We start from the raw sequence: 12,286 nt of genomic DNA, 5'->3' as shown, positions 1-12,286 counted from the left end.
TGGGTGATTGAGAATCAATCAGACCTAGCTTGGAACTGAGCTTAATATGCTGCTGAACAGGCAAATTCTTAGTGAACAAATCTGCTAACTGCTCATGACTTGGAACATAAGACAGTTGAATTAAACCAGCTAGCACCTTTTCCCTGGTTAAATGGCAGTCAATTTCTATGTGTTTGTTCCTCTCATGGAACACAGGGTTCTTTGCTATGTGTATAGCAGCTTGATTATCACAATTTAGCTCAATTGGCAACAAGTTATCCACTCCCAACTCCTGTAAAAGTCTAACCAACCAACAAATTTCAGAAGAAGCAGATGCCATGGCCCTATACTCAGCTTCTGATGAGGACTTGGATGTAGTGCCCTGCTTCTTAGACTTCTAGGAAATAGGTGAATTACCCAACAGCGTGATATAACCTGTAACTGACCTTCTGGAGTTGGGACAAGCAGCCCAATCAGAATCAGAATATGCCTGTAACTTCAATTGGTCACTAGCATGTAGCAATATGCCTTGACCAATAGTGCCTGCAGTGTATCTCAGAACATGCCTCAGAACATGCTGAAGAGCATGAAGATGAGGCAATCTTGGTTGCTGAAGAAATTGACTCAAGGTCTGAACAGCATAGGAAATGTCTGGTCTAGTGTGAGTGAGAAAATTCAATTTCCCAACCAAACACCTGTAATGAACTGGATCGGGACATAAATCACCTAGATCTTCATATAACTTCACACTGACTGGTAATGGAGTCTTTGCAGTCTTAGATACATCAAGATTGCAGTCCTGTAACAGCTCCTTTGTAAACTTCCTCTGAGTCAAAATAATGCCTTGACTAACATGACAGACTTCTATACCAAGAAAGAAGTTTAACTTTCCTAGATCCTTGATGCTGAAAACTTTATGCAAATGAGCTTTTAGCTCCAATATTTCAGCAACATGACTCCCAGTAATGATGATGTCATCCACATAAACAGCTACAACTGTTATGTGAGAATCTGACTTCTTCAAGAACAGAGAATAGTCATTAAATGACTGTATAAACCCTTTAGACAACAATTCTGCATTCAATCTAGCATACCACTGTCTAGATGCTTGTTTTAAGCCATACAATGACCTTTTGAGCTTGCAAACAAGACCATCTGGGTTAGGAATTCCTTTAGGGACTTTGCATGTATACCTCTTCTGTCAAATGACCATGCAGGAAGGCATTATTTATGTCTAGCTGGTGCAGTTCCCAATGTTTGCTGGCAGCTAGAGAAAGAAGGCATCTGATTGTTTCCATCTTTATTACTGGTGAAAAGGTTTCCTCAAAATCAATCCCAAATCTTTGAGTGAACCCTTTAGCCACAAGTCTAGCCTTGTATCTTTCTATTGTGCCATCTGCCTTGAGCTTGACTTTATATATCCACTTGCAACCAATAGCGTTCTTTCCTTTAGGAAGTAAAACCAAATCCCATGTTTCATTGGCATTAAGAGCCTGAATTTCCTTTTGCATTGCATCAATCCATTCTTGATGCTGTGATGCCTCTAGATAACTTGTTGGTTCAGAAATAGCATTCAAATGAGTAAACAAGGCTATGTGTGTTGCAGGGACTTCATCAGACATAACTAGATTGCACCAGTGAGAGGCTACATTACTCACATAATTAATCATCCAACATGGTGGTTTGATGGGTCTACCTGACTGTCTTAGAGGAACAGGATCAGGGATGGGATTCTGAGGTGTGTTTTGTGGTGTGTTAAAGGCTGTAATTGGGGTGTGTTGAGAATTTGGTGGTGTATTTTGTGATGTATTAGTAGCTGTATCTGGGGTATGTGGAGGTGTAGTTTGATGTGTGGTATGTATTGGACTGGGATGTGTAGAATGTGTTTGTGAACTGGGATCAGAAACTGAATCTGTACTCAGTATAAATGGTTCTGGTATAGAAAAATCAGAATCAAAGGTTAAAGGTGTTGAAGCAGGTAAGAAAATAGGTTTAGGATTTGTAGATGTGGGTGAAAAATGGTAGGGTAGGTGTTTTTCATGAAAAGTAACATCCCTAGAGATGAAAACTTTCTTGCTGTCCAAATCAAAAAGCTTATATGCTTTTTGTCCTGGTGGGTAGCCTATTAAAATGCATGGGACTGCTCTGAGATCAAACTTTGTTCTATGTGCCTTAACAGTGGATGCAAAACATAGACATCCAAAAACTCTTAAATGGTCAATATTGGGTTTTGAACCAAAGAGTTTCTCATAAGGGCTGGCAAAACCAATGGCACTTAATGGCATCCTATTTATGAGATGGGTAGCAGCAAGTAAACATTCTCCCCAAAGATAATAAGGGACTTTGGACTGAAAATATAGAGCTCTTGTTGTTTCAAGCAAGTATCTATGCTTCCTTTCCACTACACCATTCTGCTGAGGTGTGTCTGTGCAACTCTTTTGGTGCAAAATTCCATATTTCTGATAAAACAATAGCATATCTCCTTCACATAATTCCTTTGCATTGTCTGATCTAATTGTTTTTATATGAGCACCAAACTGATTTTGAACCAGAATAGCAAAATTTTCCATAACTTTCACAGCATCAGATTTATTTTTCATCAGAAAAGTCCAAGTGTTTCTTGAGAAGTCATCAACAATGGTCAGAAACAAACTAAAACCATCATGAGTTGCTAGCTTGTAGGGACCCCAAGTGTCAATATGTAATAGTTCAAAACAGGCAATAGACTTTGAACTACTATTAGGAAAAGGAAGTCTAGACTGCCTAGCCTTAGGACAGATTTGACATATGCTATCATGTTCTATATTGCAAGAAAACTTAGATTTCACATGATGCAGTTTATTGAAAGGCATGTGACCTAATCTTAAATGCCAAAGTTTAGCTTCTTCTGAACTAGAAACAGAAATAATACCAGACATGACTGTGCTGTTCTGCTGAACTTCCTTATTTGTGTCTTTCACAGCATAGAGACCAGAGTCCAGCTTACCAAGAACCAGGGAAGAGTTCTTGATAGGATCCTGGATCACACAAGTATCATGTGTAAACTTTATGTCATAGCCAAGATCCTTGCATAACTTGTGAGTAGATATCAAGTTAAATTGAAATCCAGGGACATGAAGAACATTTTTAAGAATAATGCCATTCTGAAAAGTCATATTCCCTATGTGTTCAACTGTTACTTGCTTCCCATTAGCTACTGTTATAGTGTTAGGATACTTATTGTACTTATGATAAGTATCAAATAAGTCCAATGAAGAACACATGTGGTCTGTGGCACCACTATCAATAATCCACCTTGTATTGAAACAGGTGAGAAGACAAGTACCTGCTACATGAGCTGAGGCATTTGAGAAACCAGCATCCTGAGTACTTGTACTGGTATGAGTAGAAGTCTGCTCTTCTTGACTGATGTGCTGCAAAAACAGATTATACTGTCCCAAAGAAATCTGAGCAGGCTCATTGTTAGTGCTTTGTTCATCACTAAGATCCTCATCTCCATATACTATTGCTGCAATCTTTCTCCCTTTGAACTTATTTTGTCCAAATCCAGAAGGATATCCATGAACCTTGAAGCACTTATCAATTGTGTGACCAGTCATTTTGCAGTGAGTACAGAACAAATTCTGATTCCTTCTTGGACCAGGAGCAAAACTATTGTTACCAGAAAAGGAAGGTCTGACTGAACCCTGCTGAAATCTATAGTTTCCTGAGGGCCTTGCAGAAAACCCTTGAGAATTAAATCTGTTAGCATCTGCTGAAAAAGTCATGTTACTACCATCATTCATCATAGTAACTTGTCTTTGCTTCTCTTCCTGCATCAGAAGCCTATATGCAACTGAAACGTTTGGTAGAGGTTGCATCATGAGAATATTTGTCCTTACTCCTGCATATTTACCATCAAGTTTCATCAACAACTGAACTAATCGTTCCTCTTGCTGCTGTTTAACAATTTTCTGAGTCAGATTACACTTGCATCCAGTACATGCACACACAGGAATTGGATTAACACCATTTATCTCATCCCAAACTGCCTTGATCTTGGTGAAGAATTCAGCAACTGAGCTAGATCCTTGAGATAAATCACTCAGTGTTTGTTGAAGAGTAAACAACTGAGGTCCTGAACTCTGAGAATATCTCTCTTCCAAGTCCAACCATATCTCTCGAGCTGATGTAAAATACAGAACACTCCGAGCTATATTACTATCAACTGAGTGCAGAATATAACTGGTGATCATTGCATTGCAACGATCCCAAGCCTGAACCTCTGGTCCAGATGCAGGCCTTGACAAAGTTCCATCAATGAAACTCTATTTATTCTTAGCAGAAAGAGCAATCATCATACTTCGCTTCCACTCATTGTAACAATTACCACTGAATTTATCAGTGACTAAAGAATTGGCTGGATTTTCTGAAGGATGAATGAAGTATATGCTAGAAGGATCATTAGTAAGAGTGAGAGTGTTTGAATCAGGCATTTTAGTTGTACGAAGATCGCAACAAATGGAGGATTTAGATGTAAAATTCTCAAGAAAACCAGATATGATCCAAAAATGCAGAATAATACGCGAAGAATCAATCAACAATCGCGAAGAAAATAGGATCTAGATGCAAAATCCTCAAGAAAACCAGATATAATCCAGAAATTGCAGAATAATATGCGAAAAATCAATCAACAATCGCGAAGAAATCCAGAACAAACGATTACTCCAAACAATCCAGAAATCATCCCAAGATTCAATTAAAAACACACAAGGAGACTAGATATAACTCCAGAAATCAATCGGAATACCGAAGTATAACATGCAACAGATTGAAGAGAAATTGAGATAGCCAAAAACATCGAACAAAAAATCATCCAAAAAATTCAGAAAAGATCGAGAAACGAGCTCACCCGCTCTGATACCATATTAAATATGCTAGGAACCAGCTTTCTGCTTCAGCTTGAAGAAGCTCAAACTTCCATTAATGGCGGAAGTTCCTGGAAGAAAAAACAGAGAAATATAGAGAGAGAAAGAGAATAATTTAGGAGGAGGCAATTATTATTCTCATTAGTTGTCAGCTAACAAAACAGAAAAGCACTAAATATATGATGCTATTACAAAAAGTTTGTTATAACAAACTGAATGACGTGGCTAAGCTGACTAGGATGAGAATCATATATCTGTAATACGAACAACCTCAAAATCAACCCAAAATCACCCACAATCAACCCAAACGACGACATCGAAACCACCACCGCAGCCCAAACAACCCCAAAAACCACCCCGCAGCCGAAACAGCCCTAAGATCACCACCTCTCAACCCAATCGACACCAAAACCACCCCTTCTCAATTCTAACCACACCAAAACCAACTCCTCTCAGCCGAACCACCACAAAACCACCAACACTCGCCATAAACCAACCCAAAACAGCCACCCTCATTCAGCCCCAAAATCACCCTCACTCACCCTAAACCAACCCAAAACTACCCTTACCCACCTTGAACCACACGGAAACCGCCCCAAACTAGCCCATTCACCACTCAAACCATTAGATCTAAACAATTAAAAAAAAAAAGAAGAGAGAGAAAGGAACAGTAAGGGGCGACTTTAAATATGGTGATGAGCAGCGATGACGTTGATGGTGTGGTAGATGCAACGGCGACGTTGACGGTGGTGGTTAGAAGCGGCGGCGATAGCGACGTTGAGAATGGGGTGTTGGGTGTTCTGACAATTTTGTGGGAGTTACCCACTTGAAATCTTGAATGAATCTTTGGAATGGAATTGTTTTAATTTATGTTATAAGTTAGATTAGGAGTTTAATGAAATCTGATTTAGGTAGTTGATAGTGTTTATGAGTTTTTTAATAAGGGTATTTTTGTACTTTCATTTGATAAAACTTACTAAAATAGGAAAAAAATGGAAAGTTGCAGCTAATGTGTAGCATCTCATTTTGGCAAAAGTTACAACTAATATGTAACGGAGGTAGTATATAAAAGAGGCATATTTAAAGTACGAATTTTGGAGAATATTTGGCCTTCCAAGAAGCGAAAGGCGTATGATAGCAAAATCATATATTGTGGATGTCGATGTGACAAACGCAAGATGAGGCAAGTTAATTGTAGTTCTAGGAAGAAGAGATACAAATTACGTGATTCAATTTGTAGTCCAAAAGAGAATCACGAGTGTTAGGATTGAGGAAATAGGGATGGAAGCTGCAGCATGCCTGCAACAGATAAAGACGTCCATAAACTAGCTTAGTTTGTTGCTTGGTACAAAACACCCACTTCGCTACTCAATTTTGTCATTTACTCCGTACTAGATTAACAACAACATTTGCTAACTAATTTAGACCTCGACTGTCATGGAAAATAACGCACAAGAGTACATATGACAACATTATTTTAACGCGTTGTAAAGCCAGTGAAATACTACCTCCGTTTCATATTATTTGTAACGATTTGACATAAAATAGAGGGGACAAATGTCAAATCGTTGCAAATAATATGAAACGGAGGTAGTAATCGAATTATTCCGTAAAAAATAATTAGTTTTCAACTTAAACAATCTAATTGATCCATGATCCAAACACAAAACTGACCCATACCCGACCTGAAGTGGAGTTAACCTGAACTTGACCCGATACCTGAATTGACTCGACCTGAATTAACCCGACTCGAAGTTGACCTGATACTCGAATTAACCTGACCCGAAATTGACCCGAACCCGAAGTGACCCGACCCGAAGTTGACATTGATTGACCCGAACGGACCTGAAACCCGAAGCGACTCGAACTATACTCGAAATGACCCGATCCAAAAATAACAAATGCTCAAAATGATCTAACTGATTTAGGGCTTACTTAATTACTTTACCCAAATAACCACCTATTGAAATTAACCAAAATTAAATAGTATAATATTGTGTGTATAATACTGTTGAAATGTGTGTGTAATTTAGTACTCGTAATTCATAAAGAGTTCCATTTGATTAAAAACACTAGTTATTGTTATTATTACTATTACTCTTAACTTCTTCTTTTAAGTGTTACATTGAATTTTTTTTTTCCCACTATTCACTTTATCTAATTTGAATTTTGAAACAATCCAGTCTTGTGTATATAGTACTGTTGGAATTGTCTAATGAATATATTATTAATATTCAATTGTTATACTTTATACTTATTGATAATTATAATATATCATTGGTCAAATTTCTACATCGACGACATAGACGAAGATTAATCAGACCTGAATTGACCCAACCCGAATTTTACCCGACTTAAACTTGATCCAACCCGAACTTTGACCCAATAATTGAACCCATAGACTGACCTAACCCGAACTCGACCCGAATTGCCATTGACTCGAAACTGACCCAAAACTCAAATTGACCCGACTCAAACCCGACCCGAATATTGATTGAGCCGAATTAACCCAACCCAAACTGGCCCAACCCGAATGACCCGTTTGATAATTCTCTTGCTTATACCTTATGTATAAATCTAGGAATGGCAACGGATCGGATTCGGGTCATATGTGGCTAAATCCGAATCCGATCCGTTTAGTAAACGGACCCAAGACTCGGATCCGAATCTGAATCCGAAAAATCCGAGTCTGAATCTGATCCGACTCGTAATTTCGGATCCGAATCTGGTCCATTTATATGAACCTCCGAAATGATCCGAATATTTTTTTTTGGTAATGTGATATACCTATAATTGTTTGTATTGTCATACCAAGTAAAGTATAAACATAACATATTTAAATTATGAACTAAGTTACAAAATAAAATTTTACTAAGTTATAAAGCATATGCTCATACTCTCGGACGAACTCGGATCGGACTCCGTCGGACTTTGAGCCGTGTCCAAGTCCGATCCACCTCCTTTCGTATTCGGATCTATTTTTATCGGGTTCGGACTTATTTTAAACGGATTCGGTTCGGATCGGATCGGATTCGAATCGAACTCTGATTAAATTGCCATCCGTATGTATAACACTTGTATTACAGTACAATTGTATATTTAGCTAATCCGGATTGGTTTGGAGCTTTGGACTGTGTGAGGTTCCAAATTGATAGAACAGTTCTTCCCACCCAAAAAAAAAAAAAAAAAACCCAAAATTATTTGCCACAATAGAGCTACCCCAATAAGTCTTTCTTTCGACGTTCTTACTCTGCAAGCATCTGAAGAAGTATTTTGAGACTCCTGCATGCATCTTTGGAAATCACCTGCAGTGTTCCATGAAAAGCTATATGTTGCTATCAAAGATGAGAACTGGTGATATGTGATCTTTTTTGCTACGAGCTTGTACCATATTTGGTTGCAAAGAAATCAGAATGTTTTCAGCAACAATTACCATAAGCTGATGCTGTCGTAAGGGAGATAAAACCCTAAGATGCTTGTCGAGCAATTGAGCAGCAAAAGAAATTAATGCTTATTTAAGCCTATTAGAAATTATGGTTATAATGTTGCTCCCAGCCCTTCCTAGAAGGCAGGGAAAAGTTTATGCTGATGCTTTTGCTAAGAACTTCACTCTTTTTGCGGTTGAGGTTTCGAGTTATTTCTGTACTATACTTGTTTCTCAAAAAATAAAAAAATAAAATAAAAATTCTGTACTATACTAAACTAAAGACTAGGTTGAGGTTTTGAGCTATTTCTGTACTATACTATACTAAACTAATGACTAGATTATCATATCATGACACAAGTTCGAAAAAGGCCAACCTGATTCAAGACTTATTCACACAGCCTGAATTCTTCCCAGTTTGAGTCCCCTAAGGCCCAAAATATATTCATTGGTTGCACCTCCTTGAAAGCGGATCACATCAGAAGTGACAGCATCCTCTGATCGATTGCAGCATATATGGTCTCAAAACTTAACTGCAGGAATCCTCTCCTATATCGAATTACCATGTTCATCAATAATAAAGACAAGTAGTCCAGTATCTTGGCTACTTAGGTCAGACCCGTACATTGAACTAGTACATAGCTCATAGCTGGACCTTGGAAAAAGAATTCAACCCATCTAATTGAAGAGCTGAAAGTATTTTTACATTTAATCCCCATAGAGTTCAGCTCTTTGATGGGCAAAGGTCGTCTAGGCTTTGCATATTCCTGAAAGTCTAGGCAAAAACTTATTCTGATTTGAAAATCGGAAAGACCAACAACACAATGCAATGTAAAAGTAATGTCCACAGGGGGTGAAAGAAGATCAACTATAGTTTTCTGCAAGCTCTTCAAGCCTTCAAGGCATAGGCATTACTCCCTTCGTCCCACTTGAACTGCCCCATTTGACACATCTCATAAAAAAAAGGGGTCAAATAGGGCAATTCCACAGGGATGGAGGGAGGAAATTTTGAATACCTTGAAATAGTAATATGAGTTCTCATATGAGCCACATAAAGACCTTCCACATTGACAAAGCTTTGACTTGAAAAAAATCAGTTGGGATTGATATGATGGCATTACATAACATTCTTCCAAAATCATCACAAATTACTTGAGCAAAGTAATCAGTAAACAAGATTGAGCAACAGACCTTGTCGTCCAATGGAAAATTTGCAATTACAAGCCTTCATACGGCGTGTATATACTTCCACAAATCATAAACTTTTACTCATAGATGTAATGCTTATGTACAGCAACCCGGATAATATAGACAATTAGATAGCATTATAGCTAAAAAACAAAGTAACAGAAAACTTCAGAATTGCTACTTAGCCTTCACCTACCAGACATCCATGGCGCAGGAATAAGCTCTTCTCATAATCAGTTGGAACAAATCCATATGGAGGCACTATTTTCCTCAGCGAAGGCCTTGAGAACACCATCCAAGCAACAATGTCACGACTCATTTCACGACACCAATTCAAGTTGATTTCCTTCAACCTTACACAATGATAGACCACTTCTTTCACTCCTTTGGAGGTTACTCCGGAGCACCCCATAATATCCAAATACACAAGAGCAGGACACTTCTTTGCAATCATCATCAACCCTTCATCATTGAGCCCTGACCCGGATGCTCGGAGATATTCTAATTTACGAAGTTTTGCATCCATGCCGAGACTTTTAATTGCCCCACATCCATTCATATGTAAATGCTTCAAACTAAGGCAGTTGCGTAAAATTTCACCAATGCCTTTCCGTGTAATACTAGGACAATCACTCACATCTAGTAGCTCCAGGTTTGGGCAGGAGTATGCAATTTTTTCTAGACATTCATTGCTCAAAGTCTTGTTGGAACTCAAAATAAGAGCTCGAGTCTGTGGGTTGGTAGCATTACTGACAGCAAATTCTTGCTTTCCCATGTCTGTTTTCTCCATTTCCAGATTGTCCAACAACGGGCAATTTTTAAGCATGGTAAAAAAGCCAGAACTCGTCACCCTTGAGCAGAAATTAAGCTTAACAGTATTAGCCTTACGAAGGAATTTCGATAGATCAATTATGGTTCTATCTGTGATCCAGTAAACACCTTCCAACGCCAAATATTCAAGGGAGTGATAAGTACGCAAAAGCGACAAAACCCCAGAAAAGGCAAAGTCCTTACAATGGTACAAAGTAAACTTCCTCAAAGGAATGGAAGCTTTGACAATCGAAAACAGCAATCCATCCGAAACAGCCATATACGAAAAATCAAGCACAGACAAGTTCTGAGCACAAGCAAACGAATGAGCAATCTCAGGAACACCCAAGTCCATCCCTAAAAGACCAACAGATTTCAAATTCCTACAATTTTGAAATGCAAATGCCATCCCAACTTGAGTAACAAAAGTACAATTCTTAACTACAATCTCCTCCAAATTCAAGCATTTCTCTGAAAGACTGATCACAGATTTATCAGAAACAAAGTAATTTCCAGACAAATTAACCTTCCTTAGCTTAGTTAACTTCGAAGCAATCAGATCAATTCCATCATCAGTAATCCCTAAACCACCCCCAGAAACATCCATATCCCCATCCCCAGTTACACAATAATCATCCTTAGGATCACTAACATCCAACTCTTCCAAATTAACCATAAACTGCGAAACAACCCCCAAATCGGAATCATTCATAATCGAAAGATTACGCAACACGAGTGATTTTATAGAGCTGAGAGATGATCTGGGAAGTTGTTGAATCGCATTACAAGGGAAATAAGTGTGATTAGATAGATCAAGGGATTGAAGTGGAAAGTGGGCAAGTGAAATTAATTGAAGAATCGAACTGGGTTCGCCATTAAATTGAGAAAGAGAGATAATTTTGAGATTTGGAAATCGATGAAAGAGTTTTGGGAGGAAATTTGAAGTGGGGTTTGAGATAATTAGGGTTTGTTTAAGACGATTTGTGATTGAAAGAAAGGATTTTGAAACAAGGGATAAAGGTTCTAAATATAAATCATGATCTAACAGTGAGATTATTTGTTCCCAGATTTCTTCTGGGACATCAACAATATTTCGATCTTGCATTTTTTTGTCAATGAAATTTCAATCAATACTTAGAAATTTTAAAGAGAAAAACTGAAATTACCTGGAATTTGATCTGGGGTTTTGATTTGAATTGTAGGATGAATTCGAAAAAAGTTGAAGATCTGGGTATTTCAGCATAATCCTATCGGAGTGAGATCATATTCTGTAGTACAGAAGATGAAGAAATGAAGGGGAAGAAATGAAGAAGCAGAATATAGTACTGCAGAAAGCAGTACTATAGTGTTGTACAGTATTTTTCATTTTTCTAGGATATGAATTATGGACACGTGGTGGGTCTTGTTCGTGATTTTACAAACCCGTATTTTTGGAAAACAACGAAAGTATGGAGTATTGACCTTACTTATAGAAGTATAGAGTTGTCAATTTGGCTTGATGGATGGGAAACGGCTACAAATACAATGATTGTATGTGATAGCGTACATATAATCATTGTTGGCAGCATTTGATTAGTTTACATTTTAGGATCCACTTCCGTATTCTTGTTTCCCCCTATTTTTTCTCTCTTATTCTTTTCCTCTCTTTTGACGTGGCATACATACAATAGTGTTGTATGTGGGCTACCACGTACAACCATTGTATGTGTAGCATCACTCGGATGGATGAGGTTTGGGGTTGAGTCGGGACTCGAGATAGAGTTGTCAGTTTGGGTCGATGGAGGGGGATTGGGTCGAGTCAGGTTTAGATTATGTTAAATTATTATGTACCGTCCTTATAGATTGAATATCAAATTGTGTAAATATAAAGTTAAATAGTATCTAATCATGTTGAATCGGTTTTTAACATTTATTGGAGCGTTTTCCACCCTAGTTTATTAAGGAGTTCATAATTCAATATAAGAGTAGAAAAATTTAG

General features: G+C 37.9%; 1 protein-coding gene across 1 annotated transcript; it reads right to left on the bottom strand.

Moving 5' to 3' along the window:
* Positions 1-9,679: 9,679 nt before the first annotated feature.
* Positions 9,680-11,020, bottom strand: LOC110725421 (F-box/LRR-repeat protein 2-like). The gene has a single exon (XM_021904901.1). The coding sequence runs from the start codon at positions 11,018-11,020 to the stop codon at positions 9,680-9,682; it is 1,341 nt and encodes a 446-aa protein (XP_021760593.1).
* Between the last annotated feature and the right edge of the window lie 1,266 nt (positions 11,021-12,286).

The sequence above is a fragment of the Chenopodium quinoa genome, unplaced genomic scaffold (assembly GCF_001683475.1).
Source record: "Chenopodium quinoa cultivar QQ74 unplaced genomic scaffold, ASM168347v1, whole genome shotgun sequence".
In the NCBI taxonomy this organism is placed as follows: Eukaryota; Viridiplantae; Streptophyta; class Magnoliopsida; order Caryophyllales; family Amaranthaceae; genus Chenopodium; species Chenopodium quinoa.
Note: the sequence above shows the minus strand (reverse complement) of the source record. Positions and strands in the feature narration are given on the sequence as shown.